The 25,710-nt window shown below is 36.4% G+C and overlaps 2 protein-coding genes across 2 annotated transcripts; one reads left to right on the plus strand and one right to left on the minus strand.

The window, feature by feature from the left end:
* Nucleotides 1-2,155: 2,155 nt before the first annotated feature.
* Nucleotides 2,156-4,295, minus strand: LOC101304030 (inositol oxygenase 4-like). Its single transcript, XM_004287453.1, has 10 exons — nucleotides 4,199-4,295; nucleotides 3,917-4,109; nucleotides 3,522-3,808; nucleotides 3,370-3,429; nucleotides 3,226-3,278; nucleotides 3,009-3,131; nucleotides 2,837-2,906; nucleotides 2,658-2,736; nucleotides 2,497-2,578; nucleotides 2,156-2,400 (listed from the first exon to the last, which is right to left on the minus strand). The coding sequence occupies exons 1-10, from the start codon at nucleotides 4,248-4,250 to the stop codon at nucleotides 2,374-2,376; spliced, it is 1,026 nt and encodes a 341-aa protein (XP_004287501.1). The 5' UTR covers nucleotides 4,251-4,295; the 3' UTR covers nucleotides 2,156-2,373.
* Nucleotides 4,296-19,257: 14,962 nt separating this feature from the next.
* Nucleotides 19,258-20,691, plus strand: LOC101304318 (zinc finger CCCH domain-containing protein 49-like). The gene is made up of 2 exons (XM_004287454.1): nucleotides 19,258-20,535; nucleotides 20,629-20,691. The coding sequence occupies exon 1, from the start codon at nucleotides 19,303-19,305 to the stop codon at nucleotides 20,503-20,505; it is 1,203 nt and encodes a 400-aa protein (XP_004287502.1). The 5' UTR covers nucleotides 19,258-19,302; the 3' UTR covers nucleotides 20,506-20,535; nucleotides 20,629-20,691.
* Nucleotides 20,692-25,710: the final 5,019 nt, after the last annotated feature.

Here is a 25,710-nt window from a genome sequence, read left to right on the forward strand (position 1 = left end):
ACAGAGAAGCAGAGGAAGAAGATGAAGTGGCACGTGTGCATGGCACGTGCGGAATTCCCTTTGGAAGCTTTGATATGAGTTTGTTTCTGTTCCTATAAATGCTCTTGTTCTTCCATCTCAGTTTTTTTCAATTCAACGTTGTGATCAATATTCCAGTTGCAGAAGACAGAGTCTTTATGCTACATTTAGACGAACTTCATGTCATTTCGTTTTTGTGATATCCTTTGATTCACTTCAAGCTTATCTTGGTACATGTCATTGATGTCAATTCTAGGTAAAAGTCACTGATGGAATTGTTTGGACCAATAAATATGAATCTTTGTTAGTTATATATACTTGTGTATCTGTCTAATCAGTCACATCCACCGCCATTTACCTTCTTTCTTGTTTCTTTGCTATATATAATGCTATCAAAACTCCATAATAAGCTACATTATTATAAGGATCACTGAATCAGGCAGTGCAAGCCTGTTAGGTTCATCAAGAATTTTGTGACTCGATCTTTGATCCATGAATATATAGTCACTTGATGGTTACCACAATGATGAACATGAAATCCAGTTGGTAAAAGTGCTTTGCAACAGCTACGAGTTTGAAATGTTCTTGGTATTATAGATTGAACATCTTACAAATGGACCAAATCTGGTATGACATATGAACACACTACTCCATGCATACCCTGTATACAATGACGTTACACATTACAGCAGTAATTTGGTTTTGAGTATTTGACTTTTACAAGGCCTGACTTGTTCTAAAATGCTATCAACTTTGCAAAATTTAAATGGAAAGAAGAGGATATTGATCAGAATTTAAGATCGATTTTACATAAATTCTGGGGACATCTTATTTTACACCAATTTTGATAATGTTTGTGTACCATTAGATTTTAAAATGTTTAATGGTTGAGATTTATTTTATGAATGACGTCAACAGACTACCAAGCGAAGTGGAAATGACATGGCATTATATATTTCTAACAAGTTAAATTTTCCTTCTTAAAAAAACAAAATTATATTCTGGAAAATCAAACCAACAAAAACTATAAAAAAAAAGAAAAAAGAGAAGAAGTTGATGAATAGAAAAAGAAGAACGAGCAAAGAACGATAGGAATACAATTGAAGGCCTCCTCAAATCCGTATTATATTCTTAATTCAATTATCTATTTTCTTAATTCAATTAAAGAAAGAAAAAGGAAAACGAAATCGAATTAAGGAGAGTAGCATCATAGATTCATTGCTTCAATTTATGTCAACGAAATGAAGAACAAGTATTAGTATTTAGTGATTATGGAAGCCAACCCTAGTTACATAACTTTGGCTGAACAAGAATCAAAAATAAACCTTGTTGATCAATTCTATGGCTTTTTATGAAAGGGAAAGAAATTTAGTCATGGGTAACCCATATATCTCACAACTGAAGAGATGATTGTTAGAAGAATTAGAATTCAATCGATCTGTTTCAATAGACCTGGTTCTCTGCTCGATCGTTCGACGTCGACTTCTTCCTTTTCTATTCAACTTTTTCTAACTTTTTTTTCAGTTTTGTTGGTGATTTTCCAAATTTTAATTTTAGATTTTCCATGAAGAAAATTTAACATAGATTAGAAATATATAATGTCATGTCATTTCCACTTCACTTGGTAGTCTGTTGACATCATTCAAATAATAAATCTCAACCGTTGAGTATTTTAAAATCTAATGGCTCACAATCGGTGTCAAAATTTATGTAAAAAATTACGTCTCTTGAACCGGACCCCAGAATTTGAGATACAAGAATATTTGTACATTATTATCCTAGTTTTATTAGGATTAACTGTTATTATCGTAGTTGATTGTATTCCTTTGTTTTCTAGGTAAATGTCACTGATGGAATTGTTTAGACCAATCAATATGAATCTTTGTTTGTTTTATATACTTGTACATCGTTTGTTATATATACTTGTACATCTATCTAAGCAGTCACATCTTACCTTCTTTCTTGTTTCTTTGCTATATATAATCCTATCATAACTTCATAATAAGCTACATTATCATAAGGATACTGCATCAGGCAGTGCTTCTATGGAAGCCTGTTAGGTTCATCGCCAGAATTGACTAAACTTGGAGAAAAATATGTTCAGAGTTGAGAGTTAAAAATGTGCAAGATCAGAAATGATGTAACAATAAACTGATTTCATTTATTTGTGGAATTGGGTATTTGCCGTAGGGTGCATATAAGCACAAGAATACATTTCTTCAAAGTAAATACATAGATAAATCTACTAAATAAATCTCTGCAGTGGAGGGAGCACAACATCTCTTCTTCTGTAAACAATTTTTGTACATACATTATGAGTTGAGAGCAAAAAGTTGTACTCTTTCCTTGTATGCCTCACCATCTCAGCTTTGCTGGGAAATACTGCAATGAAGTTCAGACGGACACTTAAGAAACATGAATATACGGATATAAAGTTGCTAAGAATCCTATTGTGAAACTGCAGAACAGAGAACTCACCTTGTCAATAAGAGATAAATAGTAAGGCTTGACTTTTTTGACATCAACTCGAACCTTGCTCTTGCTGTAGAGATCATATTTGCTGCAAAACATAACACATAAGAGATCTAATACTACAAAAATAGATAACGTAAACAAGTCTAGTGAATGTAGAAGCTTACTTGAAGATGTTGAGCCACTTCAAGTTCTCTTTATCCTCCTCGTTCATTAAATGTTTATATGCCCCTGACTTGTGAAGAGCTGCAAGATATATAAAATAGGTTACAAATTCAGCTTGAATATCAGATTTAGGTACTCAAGTATCTGCATTCATCGAAAAGATTTTGCAAACGGTGCTTACGATAGAAAGAGTGATAGCGGATAACAAACAATCCAGCTTCAGGCAAAGTGGTACCATTTTCCTTGGCCACCTACACATTCAGTCAGCAAGTTAGCTAAACAAGCTGGACTTATGACGAGTACAGGTATTACTGTATTAGTACTAATTCAGAATTCTGTGAATGCATATATACCAAGTACATGTAGTCATCATGTCCCCATGAAATCATGACATTTTCTAGTCCACAGCCTTCAGAGTAAATTCCGTTCTTAGTGTTGTACAAAGGGTTATTGTGATCCGGATTGCCCTCGAAATACTGCAAGAACAGAAAGATTTAGTTTTTACTTGATTGATTATAGTCATTTTTGAGATGAACTCAATCTAGCTAAGTCTGTGAGACTTGTTCATACCTTGTGGTGAACAATGGATTCATCAAAAGCACAACCAAGAGGATGTGTGTCTCCTGCAACATAAAAAATTGACCTTGTCAATTGAAATAGCTCAAAGACAGAGAAAAGGGCCATCATATTTCATGTCCAAGACACAAAACTCACCAACTACAGCCCATTGAGGAAGCCCTCCAAAGCTAGGAAGAAGAAGCACTTTTCCAAGATCTGAAAACACAGATGCCACATTGAGCAAGTTATGAATCACTTATCTAATTGACAAATTCAAATGCATCTAGGGATTTTGAAAGGGTATGTACCATGAATAAGAGCAGTCAAATGCAGCCAATCTTCATTAGGATAGTCTTTCCTAATTGCTTCAGCTGTCTGCAGCAAATGCTCGATTTGCGGTTCATCCAAGTCAGGATCACTTTCATCCACGACCTCATTAAGGAGCTCACAGCATTCCCAAATGCTCATTTCCACTCTATCCATCTTCCTGTACGCCTCCCTCATCTTCTTCACAAAATCATACGTCTGATGAATGTGATTCAACCTATAGAATTCCTCCACACTTTTCTGCCTCTCACTTTCTGCATTATAATCCCTACAACAATGCACATTTGCATACTTATCACATTGGACTTCAATCCCAAACCTTAACGAACACGAAAGATGAACTTGATCGAAACAAAGAAAACATCACAATCCAAACCTGAATGTCTGGCCAAATGCATTGATGTCAGGGGCAATGAACTCATCATTTGACACAAGAAGTTCTGGTTTCACACATCCATCGTTGTCGGCTATTTCTTTTGGCATCACAAACCCACCATCCAATACCAATTGATCACACATTTCTTCATTGTTCTCAGGAGCCAAAACCTTCGTCTCCTCCCATTGTGGCACTGTATAAGTGTATAATCAGATATTAGAACACAAATAAACATTAAGATCACAATGCAGATCGAAGAACACAGATAGACCTAAAGCTTACTCAATGAACCATGCATACCATTAACATCTGGTTGCTCAATGAGGATAGTCATCCTTGTCTCCAAATCTTCAACAGAGAAAAAGACTCAAATCAAAGAAGAGAGAGATAGAGCAATGTTCAACGCAGTGGTGCAGAAAAGGGTAGGCAAAGTAGGGTTCTTATAGTTCGAAAGGAAGTCCTTGCATGAAAATAAGGAAGCAAAGGAGTCCTCAACTGAAAAAAAAAACTGATCTGTTCCATACCTATTTTATTCAAATCACAAACGATTGAAACGTTCAACTACAGCTAATAGGGAAACTGATAAGGGCTTCAGCCCCAGATTACGAAATTAGGAAGATTGTAAATTAAGTTTGAATTCAGAGGGCATGCATATGTGAGTCAGATTTACGTGGATATCATATCTGACAACATTTTCTCAGGACCTACTGACAAGGAATCTAGTCATGGCTGACTAATACGTACTATTTTTTTCTCCAAAATTAAAAAAAAAAAAAAAAAACAGGATGCCAATGAAATCTTTGATATTCAGAGGACTAGCTGTAACAGTTGTAGTAATTCTTATAAAAAAGAGAAGAATGTCAACATATTATTCAAAGTAATACATATATATGATCATATATATGGACCTTTCTTATTGCAGGGTTCAATCTGCACCCCATGAATAAAACACATGAGGAGGCAACCATGGCACCAACCTCTCAAGATCTGTGTCATCTAGTTCGTGTATATATTCAAAATAATTCGAAGCTCGAGCTTTATATATTCTGATAGTACATGCCTCTTTTAGATATTTACCAAGGATATGAGATATTGACGTTAACATTCTTTTTCTTTTTTTTCATTTTAAACACACTAAGACTGTTAAATCCATAAGAGAGAAATCAGAGATGACAAAAAAATTCGTGTTCGTGACAACGCGAGCCAACGAGATCGATATATCATGTGTATAAACAAAGAGAGAAGGGTCACGGATAATAGAGTAGCGAATTTTGTGAGCTAACGAGTAACTACATGATGTATTTTGACCAAAAATATCCTTCAAAACTTGTGACCTCAAAGGAGAATCATGAATATAGAAAGAATGACTTGATAGTAAAACTCATGGGAGTAGTGTTCAATTGATAAGTCATCTCGATCAAGCGGGAGATGGAGAAGGTCGACCTAGCTAGTGTGCGCATAACTGTACGTGCCATCGAGATATCAAACAACAATATCTGTGCTTTGTCAATTCTACAGTTGGTTGTTGGAACATACGTTTTACACGTTTTCATGACTCTGAAAGAAACCGAAAAACTTCGTTGTCGATCGACTTGTATGAGGAAATTAGAAAACGTTTTCATCCTGTACGTGTTCTTTGATAAATGTCGACTATGGTTGGATTCAGTTCTGTCGGTTCATCATTTAGCAGCAAAATGATAAAGACCTCTTCTCTAATACAGTATGCAATTACTCGTATTAATTGAGTGTGCCTACCACCGAATGAATCACATCTCAACTAGATAGTTAGATTAAAGAACATCAACCTAATCGGTATTTTCCCGATGACAACTAAAGAGGGATCCGTTTTGATACCATGTTAAACAATAATTTGTTTAACAATTTCCCCCTAAATCGTAAACCCAGCATCCTGTTTAGATCGTTTTCTTCAAATTGATCAAGAAACTCAACAATATTGTAATAGATGCAAATATAAAATCTGCGGGAAATTGGATTTCCGGTTTAGGGTTTGTGATGCTGCAGACTTCTGGGTTGGATCAAAATTTAGGGCTCCCCGGTAAACTAATTTAATATATTTCTACTGGGCCTGGTCCGAGTCAGATGAACCAAAATTATTCAGAGAGTTTCCTTGATCTGCTTCAGGCAGCTATTATATATTCGGCCCACTAACAATAATTAACCTTTTTTTTCGATCTTAATCTGTGACTCAATCTAGGTCCTAAGTAGTGGTATTTTAAATTTTTTTCTACTGCTTTTTCTTTATAAGAAATTTTATAGTACTTTGTTTCACCAGTTTCGAATGTAATTTGTGGGCTGAAAAGTACTAATTTGTTGTTTGGGCAATCTTGTTAGGCAAAAGATTGACATCAAATCCAGTTTAGGTGAGATTTCTACAGGTTTATAATTTGGGTAGATTTCGACAGGTTTAAACCTGTGTTCTGTGTGGTCAGTTCCATTATAGTATAAAATTAGGTATTTGTATGCCTGATTTGTTCTCTCTGGTTAATATAAAACTAGGTATTAGCTACAGTATGCCTAATTTAGGTTTGATCTCTTTGCATACCCGGCCATTGGTGGAGCTACCATAGGACCAGTGAGGGCCCAGGCCCCAGACAAATATTGAAAACTGATCTCCTTTTGTGTCCCCACTGTTATGACTTATGAAGGCTAAGATGAGTTAGCCATTTTCTTCTATCTCTGATGATGACTAACTACTGACTAGCATTCTCTTTCTCTTCTATTTATTGTGTTTGGGCTTTAGTCTTTTTGGCTGGGCTTTGGGATTGTGTCCCACACCAGTTCTTCTCCTCATACATGAATTTTTGTATATATCAGATTATCAGAAGCAAAAGATATTGGGAAAAATATAGCTGCGAAAGGAAGAGTAATGTGGATTTTAACGTAGAAAGAAGAAATATAACGGAATAAAAACTGTGAAATCGTAAAATCATGTGTACAAAGATGACATACAATAAAAAAAAAATTTGAGCCCCCTTTCACATATTTTGCTACCTCCGCCATTGCCATGGCCTGCTCATCAGGGCCGGCCCTGTGAGCTTGGAGGCTATAGGCAAAAAAAATTTCGAGGCCTCTTTATATATGCTTGGCAAAATAAAAAATCGATAAATTATATAAACCCTAAACCATAAACCCTAAACGAATCATATTTATGCGTTTCTCAATATTTATGCTTTAATATTATTTAAAGCCATTTTAATATTATTTAAAGAGGCCTAAACCATTAATATTTTCTATAATCGATAGATATTATTTATTTATTTTTTTGCAAAAATATTTATGCGTCTTGCAAATATATGCGTTTAACATGTATGATAATACAAAATTGTATGTCACATGATCGATATTGATTATTTTTTTAGCTCTTATAAACTATATCTATGCTTTAATAAAAAGAAATTGGAAAACAAAAATATATAAAGAAAATAATAAATAATGGAATCAATTATTATTGAATTGGAAAGTCTAAAGAGAATAAATACAATATTTCATTTGTATAATTATTGTCCTTAATAGTCATTGTGTGTGAGGATATATATGTCATTTAATAATTCAAAATAGAGTGAGGTCTAATGAGCAAATTTGGAGGTCTCAATAGCTGCACTCTAAATAAAAATATAAAAATATAGGAATGACAAAAAAATAGAAAGACGAAAAAAATATATAAAAATATAAAACCAAACTGAGATAGACGGGATTCAATCCCTGAAATTTTGGTTGCAACAAAAACTACCCACCACTAGAACAAGTCCAAGTTGACAGCATATGCCTAAACTAGATAAAATATATTGAGGCCCCTCAGAATCAGAGGCCCTAGACATGGGCCTTTCTCGTCTTAGTCCAAGGCCGGCCCTGCTGCTAATTTAATTTCTCCACATAACATTTTATTGGTAGTGAGACAGCAAATCAAGTTTATTTAGCGTTAACAAGTTAGTAGCACACACCCGGCTAGTATCGGACTGAGATCTACGAGAGTAAGTTCATATATGTTCAATCGAGAATAAGCTATATAACACTTGTTATAGATATGATTCTGTTTTGGAGGACAAACTTAACATAAAGTCTTTTCGTGAATAACACTTCATACAATTCTTGCACTGGTCCGAATTCAAGTCATCGATCATTCATGATCTATATCCATTGTCTCATTCATCCATAATTGAAACACAAACTCCCAATCCAAGAGAATGTATTATATATATAACCATACAGTACACAAACAATCCAAGAGAATGTATTATATAGTACACAAATAATAGTGACATCTAGCGGATGAAATTAATCCTCTTACTTTCTTCCTATCTAGTATCTGTATCTATATCAGATAATACTTGCAGTCTCTACGCTACTGGTTTTGTCAGTTTCATATCCCATGTCTCTAATTTGAGAGCAGGTCTCCCTCCAGGCCCTCCACCACGAACAAATGTCTTTGCTTGAGCGTCATTATTGCTTGGCCTTAAAAAGGATTTTGCAGATCACCGATTAATATCTATTTCAGAAAGCATCGATGATATTTATAGATAAAGTTGAAATCTGGTGCCAAATTTTAAAGCTTGGGTTAAAAACAAGGAAGAGCCTCATAGATGAGCTAACTACTACTTCACACTCATGAGTCATGAGAGACTTCCATGACATAACGTGTTTGGATAATGAATCATATGCCTGAGAAGATCGACGTGGTTGAAACAAATTCACATCAATGAGTTTCACAAGAGTTACCAGCTCTCAGATTATTCTTCTTCTTCTTTTTTCACCCGTATTTTTCTACTCAAGAAGCTAGGTTTAAGCACAAGAGTCTGCATAGTAATATATCAAAATTACTGATTTATTTGATAATTTATCAAATTAAACTTCTGACTCCAAACTGTTTGGTTCCTCATATACAATACAATTATCCAAAGTAACTGTTTGGTTCCCCACTTCCCCTCCTGCATTTCCAGTATTGCAAAGGGCGGCTAGCTATATGCATCATATGAAAAAAGATGTGTTTGATGTGAAGCTAGCACTAAGCAACACGAGGGTTGTTGTCTGGTCACATCAGTTTTGGCTATCCTTCTGTGAGCAAATTAAGCCCTTAAAAGTGAGATTGTAAGAAATTAACCCAGGATTTGAGCAAATATATAGGTTATATTGTCGATCGAGTTTATATTACATTATCGTGTTTCAACCTTCACATCCCATCCCCACTTTAATCTTATATTGCTATTCAACAAATAATTATCTTGCTTTATTCCTTAATTTGCCACTTTTTTTTTGGAATTCCTTAATTTGCCACTTGACTTTTCCAATTCTGGTTAAAAACTAAAAATTAAGAATAGGAGAAATCCAACAAGTTTCATATTTTATAGTTAATTGACGGATGTGAAATAATTTGGGATTCATCTTCTCCTCTCACTGGTCTAGATGTCTTTATCAATATTTATAAATTAGGGTTTAGGATTTGATTAATGAAAAGCATGCATACTAGCTAGGGTTTAGGGTTTTGTTTGCTTATATTTGCTTTCTTCCAACCCTACCTTCACTGATATGAATGAGTAGTTAGCTAGCTGCATCAATCTTTTCAGCTCGATCTTTTTCCAGGTTTGCACTGTGTAGTTTCCTAAGAACTGATTCAGGTCGACAAGGAATTCTGGGTTTAGTTGAATAATTTCCAGCTTTCTATCATTTTCAGTTGAACGGTGTTGGAGATCTTCTATATCCCAACAACGTTGACAGCACGCAGCTCCATTAGTGAAAAAGCCAACGAGGGTTTAATTAGAACCACTCACAAATCCAAAAGGATTGGGCAACACCGGATTTTGAGATTACAGATAGAAAACCCTCTCTTTTAATCTTGACCAGTACACAATCATGATTATTCGCATGCATGCTTTCCTTTCAGTCACTTCAAAATCACCACCTTCTTGATCAGATTAGAGAGAGACTTATATGACCTTAAACTTTGAAAACCTTACCCTGAATAATGACCACACCTATTGCAAACTGCCACGTATTGAACTATCTAATGAAGATAAAAAGTTATTATTTAGATTGAGAATTTAATCTTAGTGTGGTGTCTATATAACGACACGTGACATATATATTATATAAAGATTTCACGGATACGTAAATTCACTGAGACAATAAAAAAATAACGATACTAACTTATATATCGACATAATTAGGAGGAGTTCTAATGAGTATTAAGTTAATGACTAATTAATGACTTTTTCATTGATCGTTTATTACACCTACTTTTTAATTACATTTTTTTATCTTAATCGTTTAGTTTATAGATCTATATATAAGTATAGTATATCACTTATATAAATTTTCAGCCAAATTAATTATTGTTAAAGGATCGAACTAAATTAAATCAATATACGATCTAAATCTATCAAACATGACAATCAACTATCTAATGAAGATAATTAGTTATTATTTAGATTGAGAATTTAATCTTAGTGTGTCTATATATAACGACACATGACATATATTATATAAAGATTTCACGCGCACCGCACACGTATCTTTACTGGGACAATAAAAGAAGAACGATACTAACTTATATATCGACAAAATTAGGAGGAGTTCTAATGAGGACCATTAAATTAAGGACTAATTGTGTACTTTCTCATTAATCGTTTATTAAACCCATTTTTCAACTACATTTTTTCATCTCAATTGTTCAGTTTTTAGATCTATATATAAGTATAGTAAATTACTTATACAAATTTTCAGTCAAATTAGTGATCGTTAAAGGATCGAACTAAATCAAATCAATATACAATCTAAATCTATCAAACAGGAGTTGTTGAAGTTTATAATTGATAAATCACAAATATGAATGTCTTAAGATTTTCAATTTAAATGAAAATTTGTATAGATGATCTACTCATATATATCTACAAATTAAACTATCAAGATGTGAATATGTGATCAAAAAATAGATAAAACAAAAAAATCATCAACTTAATGATCCTCGTTAGAACCACTCCCCGACAAATTTACATGTGTAACCATCATAACTTACATATTTGATGCTAGCTGTATATATGTGCGCATTATCGTACTTTTCCAAGCTAAGAGTATTATCGATTCCATATTAAGCATATTGGCTACGCGTAGCCAATCGTCTACGATATATATACATCCAAAAACGGTGGAGCACAATCGTCTTTTCTTATGATGTGTTCTTGGTGGGATAAGTGTTGATTCTTCATTATAATAGAGAAAACTAGCAGATCATATAATTTTCTTTTGTTAGTTTAAGTTCGACTTGGGACACTTGGTGGCTTAAAACAATGTAGTTCCATAAAACGAGTCACTTTCAAGTGTTGAACAAAGTTATCTTGATTTTCTTTCTTATGTCGTGGGGTAACACAAGAAGGACATAAACTCTGTATCCGACACTAATTAACTCTAAGTATTCTAATTAATTTTGTCACTCTCCTCATTACATATATTTTATCACTACTAGATTGATGAACGTCAACATCATCAACTTCAAGTTAATGCTAACAAGTAATCTGCACTAAGTCACCAAGTAATTTTTAAAGAAAGTCTTAACAAAATTTAAGATAAACAAATTAGGGTGTCAATTTTACACTTTTATACAGTTTTTACACTTTCATACTTTTAACCAAACACTGTTTGAATTTTAAACCAAAATATATGTCTCCAACCCGTCTAGGCACTCCAAGACAATCACTTGTTTTAGTAGCTTCTAACGAGTTTTAGAACTCTGGCTATACATATGCAGTGTTCAAAACAAGGCCGTCAAGCCTATTCAAACGGTTTGTATACGCTTAAACCTGTCTTTTATCTTGAGAGTGCCTAACGAGTTTACAAACTTTGTTAAATACAAAAACCATCAACGTAGTATGAAATATAGGGGTGGGCGATTTGCACATTAAATGCGGTTACCGACCCGAACTGTATCAAAAAAATGATTCGGTAGCCGCACCGAACTAAAACAGTGTCGTTTTATGGTCACATTGCACCGAACCACATAAAAACGGTTCGGTTACGGTTTGAGATTATACTTCGACTGATTTGAACCGAACGGCACGGAATTACATTTTTTTTATTCTTCCATTGATGGATTTTGGTTTGTAATATATAAAAAATTTAGGGGTGGGGATGAGACGGGATAGAGCTAATTCCACGGCCTGTCCCGGATATTGAAATCGGGACGGGACGGGACAAGACGGGCTTTGCGTTTTTTAGATTTCATCCCACCCGGGCACTATCCTGGTTGAGACGGGACGGGATGGGACAGGACGGGCCTAATCCTAGATAAAAAAAGTGAAAATAAATTTGTTAGTAAAAGAAAAGAGTTTTATAGTTTTATAGTTTTATAGTGTCTTTTACTCTATTAAGTGTTAACAAGTATTTATAACATATTTACAAGTATAACACGGTGTAATAAGAGAGTTTATACTGCTTACTTTCTCTAAATATGTCATCACTACTATGGTGCAAGAAGAGAGTCTACAATAATCAACAAATTAAAGTATTAAACATCACTATTATTGAATTGGAGACAACCTATTAACTTAAAGAAACAAAGAGCTAAGATCAAAACACTTAAATGAAAGCTTCAAATCACATATTAATCAATAAAAAATCAATTATTAAAATAGTCGGGACGGGACGGGCCTAAACGGAACTTGAATTATCCGTCCCATGTCCCGTTCCATTGTATAGACGGGACGGGACAGGCCTAACGTTTTGAGATTTAAATCTCGTCCCGTCCCGGTAAATTTCGGGACGGGGCCGGGACAGGTTCGGGATTACGGGATTTTATGCCCACCCCTAAAAAAATTAATTTATGTTCAAGTTTGTAGTTTGCAAGTTGTTGTGTTTGCATGATAGTTGGTTGATATATGTTGATTTATTAAGTCATCAAATATGATGTTTTTGTTAGTTATTTGATATTTTGATGACATTTATAGACTTGTATGGATCCTAAATGCATTTAAAATTTGCTCATGCCTTATAGAAATTGTTAGATAAAAATTTAGCCATCCCTTACTTGTTGAAATAAATAAATCGGTCCATACTGAAACCGACCCGCATTGCACCGCACTGGAAAATTGTGTAACCGAATTATTATAAAACCGAAAAAAACGATTTAGTTGCGGTTTGAAATATTATAAAACTAAAAAAAAACAGTTCGGTTATGGTTTAAGTCTCAAACTGATCCGAATTGAACCATACCCACCCCTAATGAAATAACTCATATTTCCCAAATTCGAAACTTGAATTTTGTGTAGAACGTCGACGCACGAATTATAAGAGGTGGCTAAAGAAAAAGTATCAGGAGTATCAAATCTTGCTAGATCGACTACTCGTGATCACATGGGTGGTTGGTATTTACTATGTACCTTGTTTGTAAGGCAAGTAAACAATTCTCTGCACCAAAGTCTAGCTAAGGTACGTGACACATGTCTCTATAGTGTAAAGTAACAGCGTGCCAACCCTAAATAGATTTGAGGGGTTACTTTACCTACCTCACATGGCAATGGTCCTTCATCGATATCATTTACCAAGAATGGAAACAATAATGTCTCTTAAGCGAGATCATCCTTGTCATTGTAGCACGTCATATCAAGAGTGACTACTATTTATGGTGGTGGCTCCAAACTTAAGGTGTGGCAAATCTTACATCTACGGCTCAAACACATAATCATTTGAAGTACATGGGATCTTTAAGTTTGTGATCAACAACGGCGTTTGCGGTTACCGTTAAAAATTGTACTAATACGGTTATTTAGTATATGACTTTATTTAACAATCTCAACCGTTAATTCTCTAGATACATATGCAATAAACATGTCTATAAAATTTTAATTAATTTCATAATCATTTAGTCATTCAAATTGATGTAAACAATTGTATGCCGTTAGATAAAATTAAAACGAATATTGTGCTAATCAAATGGTTAAACATTTTTTATTTTAGCTATTTTTTTGTAAGATTCATATGTGGGTAAGTAGCTAAGGATTTGGTGGCTTTGATTGTCAAAATACATGTTAGAACAACATACATCTTTACTTCAAAAGTTTAAGAAGGTCTTCTCTAAATCCGAATTATCCTAATGTTAAAGACTTTACAATTCCGCATTTTGTTTTTTAACGACCGTAGTTCACGTTTTCTGATTTTTCGTTTTATCTGCTTGATGATAAAAAAACAAAACAAACGAAAGCGAAAACATCACTTCGAAAATCCCTAGCACTACTTAAAGTTAAACCATTAAAACTGAAAATGAAAACTGTGACTGAGGGGCTGCCCTGACAAAGGATAGAGGAAGTCCCACGTTTCCTAATTGTGCTGCCGAGTAACAGCGGATAATTCCTCCTCGTGGATAATTTCAAGGCGGTCAAGTTCAAAATTTAAAAAAGAAACAAAAAAGAATATGTCAAAACCCATGCGAATCCCGAGTGACATCAAGCACGGAGATGTCGCCACGTGGTGGAGAGTTGTTCGTGGCAGCTCCAGTGGGACAGAGCTTGTCTTTACCCACAATGGTTAGTGGAAGAGAAGAGGCACACGTGTACGGTAGTCACGTGATGGGTGCAGAAGACTTGGACGCGTGGGAGGTGTCCGTACAGCCATCGCACTCGAAGAAGGGATATTTCTCGTACGGGGGGCCGGGTTGTATTTTGTCGGGACGCGTAAGGCTGTTTTGAGGGGGTGTGCCCTAACTTTAGGACATGTGTGTACCACCGCACACCCCCCCCTCCACGTCGCCGTCAACACTTCACGTGACGCCGTGAGTAAAGACCAATAAAATATTAGCTTTAGTCTTCTGCCCCTTTGCAATCTTATCCGTATTTGATAGGGTTTGGCTTCTCTGCTGTATTTTTAGCAAGACTTCCGATCATCGACAATGTTACATTTTCGTCCATATTAGCAAGAGTTTATTTTACCTAATAATTTTTTGTATACACTTTGTGTAACTAAATTATATAATTTTAGTTATTCATATATTGAGATTATATATATAAAATAAAGTTATTGATTTTAATCATCTACATCGTGTATTTCTACGTTATATAGTATAAGATTTTTATCAAGTTCGTCATTATATATTTCACTTAACATTTTAGCATCAATATATAATTATTTACCAAATTATTTTCATAAAATTATAAATTTTAAGATATCGATCCCACATCGAAAATATGAAACCTTGCATGTGAGTTTATAAAAATTTGAGTCACTTTATCATTGTCAATTGGTTTTGGATGTGAACTATAGACTACTTTATTATGGTATCAGAGCGGGTTACTCACGTCTACGTGTGAAGCTGCCACATGAACTCTATGTCACATCGAAAATATGAGACCTTGCATGTGGGTTTATAAAGATTTAGGTCACTTTACCATTGCCAATTGATTTTGGGTGTGAACCATAAACTACTTTATCATGGTATCAGAGCGGGTTACTCACGTCTACGTGTGAAGCTCAATGGCCACACGAACTCTACGTCACCCAAATAATTCGCCACACATGCGGGAACGTGTTGAGATATCAATGAGTTTATAAGAGTTTAAGCTACTCTACTCATTGTCAATTGATTTTGGATGTAAACCCCAAACTACTACTTTATCATTAAAATTATAATAAAATTAGCATACTTAACGTTGAGTTATATCGTGAAGATCAGACCGGTTTAAGTTCGTGCGAGTGTAGTCTATAAACCAAACCCTAGCTAGCTACTTTTAGAGACTGAAGGTGTCTAATTAGAAGGTGTGAAAGTAATTAGAAGGTCACAACGATCTGGCTAGCTATGCTCGATCTGGATTCTCTATGCTGCTTTACTTCGTCGTTAAGAAGTTAAGACAAGGGGCATATTTCCCCAACTAGAACCTGGTGGCTTCAACAATGGTTCATTCTGGCAAGCTCGAAAGCTTTGGGCAGCCGATAGAAGGTCCTCCAACTCTACGTAACCAAAAAGGAGTCCTATCCTCGAAAAGCTTCGACGGTAATTATGTGATCTTAATCATGTTTGTTAATACTTCATAGATATAGGTCGGCAATAGAAGAGCAGCTTTCCTTTTTAGCTAATTATATGCTTGCCCTTTACCGTACTCATTCTAGTTTAAGCTTGAGCTAGCTTGCTTCCATTGCAACAATGTTGACTAATAACGATAAAGTCATAGATTCAAATCTTATCGACATATATAAGATATGTGAGTTAATATATATAAATATAATGTTCTATCCTCAAAAAGCTTCCATGGTAATTATGTGATCTTAACTATGTTTGTTAATACTTCATAGATATAGATCGACAATAGAAAAATAGCTTTCCTTTTTTGCTAATTATGTGCTTGCCCTTTACCATACTCATTCTAGTTTAAGCTTTAGCTAGTTTGTTTCCATCTCATCATCATTGTTGGTCAACATTATTGACGTCATAGATTCAAATTTCACCGACGTATATAAAATGTGTGAGTTAACTTATACAAGGTGTATGAGTTTATAATAAAAATAAAAAATAAAAAATAATAAAAAATAAGAAATAAGAAAGCTTGCTTCCATTGCAGCACATTTGCACATGCCCTGCCTAGCTCATCGATCTTATCTTCTTTTTCGTTAATCTCCATGACTGACCCGAGCCCCCATCTCTAATCATTTCGTATTATTCGATCAGAACCAAACATATAGATGATGTGACCATCTGATAGAATATAAGGGTTTCAAGTGGTTTTTGATTTTTGCATAATATTCTCCTTATAAACTCATTTTAGTACGAATCAGGATTCAGGACTCATCCTGTGATGGTATGTGTATAGAATAAGTTTTAACCGATAGCTCAGTTATGTTACAACGTGATCGTCATGATAATTAACCTTAATCTCATATATCGTATATGAATCACTTTGATTTCATTTTTTATAGACAGTTATTTCCCATATACGAAAATTATTAATAATTACATCAATGGAATCTCATTTGTTAATCTTAGTTCTAATTTAGTGCACAAATACGCTTTATTTCTCTTTATTTACTATTATCTTTTCTTTTTTTTTGCTAAAAAATGAGTGAGAGAGGAATGACCCCTTAACATTTTTATGCATTAAAAAATAAAATAGAAAAATATCAAGAGAGGGGGATTAGACCAAAACCTCTTATAACAAAATCACAACGAAACAAAATTAGCAAAACCAAAATTAGGGAAAACAATAAAAGAAGGAGGTGAATCCCACCAAACCAGCTGTGATCTTCTATTTATCTACATGTAAATTCTTATTCCGATCTATCTTATGACACACACATTATACGCTATGGAGAGTTTTCAGTACTGTTTATCGAAGCATTAGAGTGCTATAATTTTCGTATGTTTTCTTCTTTATTCTGGGTATGGAAAATATCGTATTTTCTTATTCAGGGGAAGCATGCATAGTAGGTGATCTTGTTCCTGAAAATATCCATGAAAGCTGAACAGTATTATGGCTAGCTGGTCGACTTCAGTTCCATGCCAAACAGGGTATCAGCTAAGCCAATGCGATCATTCTTGGCCTTCCCTGAAATGGATAAACACGATAGTCTATCTCAGCCACATATATGCTGCTTCGTTATTTCAATGACTGAGAAATCTTGCCTCCTCCATGCTTGGATGCAATTAGGGGAACACACACAAGTACACCATTTTTGGGTAAATTAGGTGATTAAATCCCTGATATATAGTAGTGTAACAGTTGGTGGATTTGGGGCTAAATTATTGATCAAGATCGAGTGGTTGTAGTAAAGAATGTGCCCTGTCCCTGCGTTTAGGGAAACATCCTTTTCATGGCTTCGACGTTTTTTGGAGGGTGGGATTGAACAATATATATTGGATTGTGATTCCTTGACTTCCCGACCATCGTCAGTATTGAGGAAAGCAACAACTAATTAATCATAATATCCACTAGTCAATGAAAATGAGAACCCATTTTACCATGGGAGTTCTTAGTGATAAGTGATAAATATATATGTGATTATAATGATTCCAGTTGTATCTTGTATAGCAATTATATGCGGGGTTATTAGTTGATCGAACATATCATATACTGAACTTGTGAAAAGTAAATACATTGATAAAAGAGAAATAAACTATTAACAAACAATGAGTTTCGTTATTTCTTTCTTACGACAATATATTACTTGTCAGGTTGATCATATGCATAAGTTTATCAAACTTCTAAAAGATTCGTTTATGTTTATTCGTTTATGTTTATACTTTCAATTGAGGAACCAAATTTGAAACTTGCTACTTCTGCATTGAGATTAACATCAAGTCATAGACATTTCACGTTAGGACGTGAAATGTTTGTTTTGTGCCCTTAAGCCATTTCAAGTTTCAACTCTTAGACCACAACAAACCAAATATTAGGATCTGCATCTATCCAATATTAGTGTAGTGGGTATAACCAAGAGTAGTATGATGACCCCTAATTAATTATCTTCTAAGACGTTGATGTTTAACTTCACTTACAGTTGACTTAAACCATAGTTAAATTCTCATAATCAAAAGTTTTCAACTAGTTAGGGTTCAGTGGAGTCAATTTTGTCCCTTTACTGAAACACAAAAAACTTGAAGCAGGGGATAATTAATCTTGTAATCTAGCTATCTGCCTAACAAGAACAAACCCTAGCTGGACTTTCGTCAAGAGCAAACCCTAAATATAATTCCAGAAGGTTCTCGTTTTTCTTTTTCCTATTGAGAATTTTCTGGATTTTTTTCATTTTTGTTTGGATGTTTCGTTTAAAAAAATGAGTGAAATTTACACATTTTTTTTTATAATTCACACACTAATACCTTATTTTTTAATAAGAAAATGTCTAAATTATTCATGTTTTAATCTTTTCAAGTTGTCTAGGATAGAGACATTTTAGACATTTATTTATAAAAAATAAAATAAGGGTGTGTATTGTAAAAATGTTGTGTAAATTTCAGCTCATTTTACAAATTAAAATCTAAACAAGAAAAAAAAAAAAAAAAACCCTAATTCCACCGCCTTCGGAATATCAAATGCACATCCCCTGATCGACATACATCACGTTCATTTTTCTATCTCACAGCCCAACCCCGTCTCTCCACGTAGCGACTTTTGACCGTCCTCTAGCTCCAAACGAGCCACACGTGTCGAGCGGGAATTCCACCTGTCCCTCACCCTCGTGACCCAAGCCCTTCCCATACGTTTAATCTTTAACCGCTGCGGTAAACGGAGCTCCTAGAATCCAATAGAGAGCCTTAAAACCCAACCACGGTTAGTTTAACTCAACCACGGTTAACCCCCCAGTCCCGAAGCAGTTTATAAACCAAAGCTCACTCTTGCTGATGTTCCCCTAAACACAACCGTCCAAATCAAAACCACCACCACCGCAAAAACACCATGATGCTCGGCGAACCTCACCGCCCAAATCCGACCATCCACGTCCCCCCGTGGCTCAACCTCGACGATCCGACGGCCGAGATCTACTCCTCCCCTTACCCGCTCAGCGGCGTCTCCGTCACCTCTGACGTCACCAGTCCCAACAGCCCCTACCATCTCAACGAGGCGCTCGCCACTCTCCGCCGCTACCTCCCTTCCAACGAAGTGTCGGATCCCGACCCGGACCCGTACCCGGACTCGGAGTTTGATCTGGACAACGACTCTCCTGTGGACGCCTACTCTTGTGACCATTTCCGAATGTTCGAGTTCAAGGTGCGGCGGTGTGCTCGTGGCAGGTCACATGACTGGACCGACTGTCCTTTTGCTCATCCCGGCGAGAAGGCCCGGCGCCGTGACCCGAGGAAGTTCCATTACTCGGGTACGGCCTGCCCCGATTTCCGAAAGGGTCATTGCAAGAAAGGAGATTCCTGCGAGTTTGCTCATGGAGTTTTCGAGTGCTGGCTGCACCCGGCGAGGTACCGGACTCAGCCGTGTAAAGACGGAACTAGCTGCAAGAGGAGAGTGTGCTTCTTTGCGCACACTCCGGAGCAGCTGAGGGTGTTACCGCAGCAGAGTCCTCGCGGATCAAACTCGGTTACCTCTTCGATGGAGTCGTATGATGGGTCGCCGATGAGGCAGGCGATGGAGCTGGCGAAAGGGATGCCGTTTTTGTCTGCTAGTCCGGAGATTTCGCCGGAAAACTCACCGCCGATGTCTCCGATGACTCGGTCGGTGAGCCGGTCGCTGGGTTCGAGCTCCGTGAGTGAAATGGTGGCGTCGCTGAGGAACCTGCAGCTGGGGAAGGTGAAGTCTCTGCCCACTTCATGGAATGTTCAAGTCGGGTCCGTTGGATCAGTCGGGTCGCCCGGGTTTGTTTCTCCACGCGGGTCGATGCTCCGACCCGGGTTCTGTAGCCTGCCATCTACTCCGACCCGGATTCCGACCCGCTCCACCGTTGGGGGGTTTCTGGATTTCTGTGATGAGGGTTGCGAGGAGGAGGTTCCGATGGAGAGGGTAGAGTCCGGGAGGGACTTGAGGGCCAAGATGTTTGAGAGGTTGAGGGAGGAGAATTCTCTGGGGCGGGTCGACCCGACTCTGGCTTTGGGTGGTTCTTCAGGTGCTCCGGATGTTGGATGGGTTTCTGAGCTGGTGAACTGTGAATGAGCCAACTGGCTGCTGCTTACTGCTTAAGTGGTGACAAGGATTTTACTCTATGATTCTATTTTGGGTTCATTTGGTGGCCTCTAATTATCCCTATTTGCTTTGATCTCTGTCATTTGTGAATAGTGTCTTAATCAGAGAGCTGGAATTTGATTTCTGAAGCAAAGTCGAGCTGAAGATATCAAGATTATATGTATATATTAATGGATGAAGAGTAGAATCTTTCTTTTTTGGATCGTTTCGGAGAAGGTAGTAGAACTCGAGTCTAGATTTGGAAGGAAAAAGAAGAAATGCGCCCTTTTGTTGTGTATGGAAGGTTTAAGCAGAGTGGAGTATGATTCCTCTCCCCTTTTGTTCATTACCGTGTTTATGATCATCTTCATAGCCACTATTGCCCGCCTACTGATCTCTACCATTGTAAAAATTTATGCTTATTATTATGTAATGCTAGCTCTTCATCCCAATGGAACTATTACTGTAATTTATATATTTATATCATCCATCTTCTTTTTTCCTCTGTTCTGTGCTTCTGTGCTTCATTCATTATTTCATTTGGTTTGGATTTATGAGTGTGTTGCCAGTTTGGGAAATGAGTAATGTCTGGGCCAAAGTTGGTTTCTTTCTCAGGTTCCTCATCAATTTTGGGTAGCTGAGACATTGATAAGCTTCACATATTTGACAGGGTTTTAGTTGAGAAAGTTTGACAGGTTTTAGTTGAGACAGGTTTTAGTTGAGAAGTTAACATCTTTGACAATTCTTGTAAAGATTTTTCCTTATCTTTGTAATTATGGAGGATGAATTGGAATTCAATTGTAACAGATGTCTCCTCATCGAAAAAATGGTAGCAGATGTCTATGGCAAAGAAACTAAGAAGGGGAAAGGAGAAATTGCATCTCTGACAAAGGAGGAGGAAGCTATGATTGTATTGCATACTTACTTTGATTTTAACCCTTGTAGCACGCAATAAAGTCTGGTATTTCAATTCCTTCTGTTATACCTTTATCGGTATATGATACATGCACAGGGTCATGGTGCTTACATCTGAATTGCATGTTATTCTAGGCTTGTTTTTCCCCGGTTGATCATTGCTGATAAAACAAACAGCTTGGTCAATATCATCATGGGTGGACATACTTGTCTCCATGCTTCCGATTTGGACATGTATAATTACCCAGAACGGTTCTATGTATCGAGTTTGGTTTGTTGGAAGCATTCATCAAAGTAACCATATACAACCAACAATGCCCCTGGTCCCAAATCTGATGCGTTTGTCTAGCTTTTCTATAGCTCGATGGAGCTGCTTTCGGAGTGTTACAAGTCCGGAGATTTAAACCGTTCGATTTTGTTTAACATGTAACTTTCAATACTTCGAAACACTAATCCACGATTGCAACGTTTTGGTGCGGTATCTTGCAGTTTTACTAGAAGCAATCTGGGGTTTTACTGCAACTCTATGCAGCTGCACACAGAGGCTGAACTCTGATCCTTCATCTGTAGCAGATTAAAGAATAAAGAGCAATTTTTATTGCCGACAAATTAAGAATAGCAGAAGAAATATTCAAGTGTTTCAATTTCCAAGTGTCGTTGTCTCTGTCCATGAGTCATAAGCTAAGGACTAAGCTAAGTGCCGCATCACATGAAGGAGTGTCCAATCTTTCGATGTGCATGTTTGCCACGTACCGTTTGGAGGCTCCAAAGCTCCAATTTTCGCCCATGCCGTATTGTTTGGAGGAGCCTCAGAGAATTCTTCTGGTTCTGATTTGATTGATTTCCTCATTATTCTGGTATATGCCAAAACGACAACTACGACGATTACTAGAGCCATCCCATGAAGAATATCCAATTTCGGGCATTGAAAACTCCAGGTTGCTAAGACATTGCAGATTACCATGCTAATCTATTTACCCAAATGACAAAATGTTAGGGACAGTGAGAACTGATGTAAGATATTAATTATTGCATTCAAATGTTTGAGCTCCACAGTAAAGATCATGATTCATCAACCTTTTCTTCGAACCCAGTAGAAGTGTTTGATGGCGCCGTATATATCATGACCCTTTCGTCTCATAGCTGTGTGAAAGATTTGGGTACATTGGGATGCTGTTTTACCCCAGTGTGCCTCAAGAGAGTTACTCTCACCAGTTAATTTATTTGTCTATTGTAGTCCAATTCTCCAAAGATAAGAAACTGGTTTAGGTCAATAATTGAAAGCAGACAAGGAGAGTTTAAATTAATATGATGTGGTGGAGTTGCCTGTGTTTGTCAATGACTATAACCAAAGCAAAGACGACGACCATGGAAATATGGTAAGTTTGTAGGCTGATTTCCCAGCACCTTGAGGTTGCCGTCAACCCAAGTAAGCGACTAAACTAATACGAATTAGGGTTCGTGTGGGTGGAAGTCCCTATCGTGCGCCGATAGTTTCAAAATCCAAACTTTAGGCTGAAACAATTCAATTTATTTTATTAGAGACTTGAACATGTATTATTTATGTGGCTAATAAACTTTTCAACATGAATATGATGCTGACTAAATGCACTAAACATGAGTATTACTGTATTAGAGAGTTAAAACGTGACATGAACAAAATGAGCTATGAGCGAGCTCCCCCTTCATGCCATCTTTCATCAAAACTAATATTTGCGTGTAAATCTTGACATATCGATACTATGCTTTTCAGCTATAAGTACATAGGCTTACTTAGGAGAAGAGAATTTACTTGCAATATATTTATGAATGCATGCAAATTTTAGTGAGATATTGGAGCAAACTATAAGTTTTAGTGTTGAAGGCTAGTGTTAGGCTCAGTTTGAGCTAAGCCAACTAAAATTTGGCTATATTATATCTTTTTTATGCTTAAGTACCCGGAAAACGTATAAGACTATCAGATGAAGAAACCCTATAAATGATAGTAAAAACTCTATGAGTTGTACCACCATGTAGTAACGGGTTTGGGAAAGTGGTGAAGTTAATGGTGGGTTTGGGAAAGTGGTGAAGTGCAAGTGCAAGACGCATAAGGATGACGAAAAAATATTTGTGCGCTATCTTATTGCTGAAACATAAGAGAAGAGCAAGGCATAGCTCAACATGTATAGTTGGAGAGGATGAAGTCTGAAAAATCTAAGATGAGAGATATTCATGGCGCTGCCTTGTAATTTTAATTTGCTACGTCTTGGTAACACTGGTAGTGTAGTTAACTCACCAAATATAGAAAAGATTAGTTTTAAGAGTAATAGTAAGAAAAATAATGACTTTACCTTGTTATTTCATGTTTGTTTGTTTTGCTCAAAGGCTGTTAGTGTTAACGAGTTCATCTTTACCTGTTTGTTTCAAGGGTGTGGCTATTGCCACCCCACTAAATACTTTGTTCACCCCATATTTCAATTTTAAACTAAATATTCCCAATACTAACCCCACTATCAAGAATTTTTGTGAAAATATAATATTAAACTAAAATCTATAAAATATAAACAACAACAATTCTTTACATCTTTACATCGAAAAAAAAAAACAGTTCTCTACATCTTTCAAATCAGATTTGAGACATTTGAGAATCATTTCAATCTTCAACAAGGTGGTTATACAGTGTGGTGGGATTGTTTGTTCTTATTTTTATTTTATTTATGGCTTCAAATGTAGTCTTTCAAAAAAAAATATATATATATATATATATTCATAATTGTAAAGAAGAAACTCAAGAAAGAGATCAAGGAGAACATATAGATTTTATCAGATTGAGGAAAATAAAAGAAAGAAAATAAAAACCAGATTTTCTCATAATATTAAGGGCAGAATTGGAACATTAAATGTCACATCCCGACCCTTATATTTTTACCTTATTTACTAGCGTGATTATAATAAGAATTTTACCGTCTTGATCATGAGTAAATAGTTTAATTGGTCCCTAGAGGGGTTTCGGGGACGATTATGTGCGGAGGATTATTCGTATGATGAAAATACGACGACGGTAAAAATAGTAAATTTTAGCTAGTAAAAGGTAATTTTTATTCGGGTATTATTTTTCGGGGTGTTGAATTTTGGAATTTTGGGTTAAAAGGAGTGTTGGGTCGGCTGGGCCGAGCCCAACCCATTTCTTCTTCCTTTCTCTCTCTCCCTCCCGTTTTCTCTCTTCCCACCCGCATTTCTTCTCCCTCCACCCGGAAAAATTCACCACCGCAGCCCGCCGCCGTCCGGCCACCAGCTGCCGCCGCTCCAGCCCAGATCGGACCCCCGTCACCTCCTCTCCCTCCCCGGCCTAGCCCCCGAGCCTCTAACCCGCCGGAGAGGAGAAAAAGCCGCCGGAACCGCCGACTGTGTCTTCGCCGGAGCTCCGTCCTCCGGCCACCATAGGTCGTGATTTTTGGCTCAACTTGTAGCCCTCATCTAGGTGAGTAATCCCTCAAAAGGTTTCGGCTAAATTCGTTTTCGTTAGGGAGGTTTGTTTAATTGAAAGTTTTAAGGATTTATGGTTGTTTGTGTTCGATCGACATGGTTAGGCTTAGAATTGGAGTTTGTGGTAGTTAGAAATGTTGTAGAGGAGGTTGAGAGGAAGATGCTGCCAATTTTTGGTGAGCATAGGAGGTCGCCGGAAAACGGCTGCCGGCGCCGGTTAGGAGATTTTTAGGGTTTTAAATGTGGAATATTAAGAGGAGTATATTGGTGTGAATTATGGAATTTTTGGATGAGATTTGGATAGGTTTGTGAATTTCCGAAGTTTGATATTTTTGACGGTTAATTAATGTAGAATCCGGCCGTAAGATTTAAGTCGTATTTTGGGGAGGTTGTATTTACGACTGTTGAGTATGATATTTAAGTTCGGATCGTTCCGATGTAAGAATATCGAAGTTAGGCATTGATGAGCGTAATTATGGCTCTCGGGTAATTTTGCCTATTTTGATTAAATATTGGATTATTGGTTGGGAAATTAATATTTTATTTGGAACAGGACGTGAGGAGGCTCGAGCAGACGAGACCCCAGATCGACAGCAGGCTTAGGCCTAATTTGTGAGTGGACTTTTGTTTTAAATAAATGCATGCTAAGTTCACGATTGAATAATTAATGTCGTGGAGTATTTTGCCGTCAATTAATTTTGACGCTTTTATTTCTCTGAGAGAGAGTTACCGAAAATGGGATTTCGGTGAATATAAATATGTATATATGAGAGAGTATGTATAAAAAATAAGCTAGCTAGCCATATGTGTCTGTCC

Source organism: Fragaria vesca, linkage group LG1 (genome assembly GCF_000184155.1).
Source record: "Fragaria vesca subsp. vesca linkage group LG1, FraVesHawaii_1.0, whole genome shotgun sequence".
Taxonomy (NCBI): domain Eukaryota; kingdom Viridiplantae; phylum Streptophyta; class Magnoliopsida; order Rosales; family Rosaceae; genus Fragaria; species Fragaria vesca.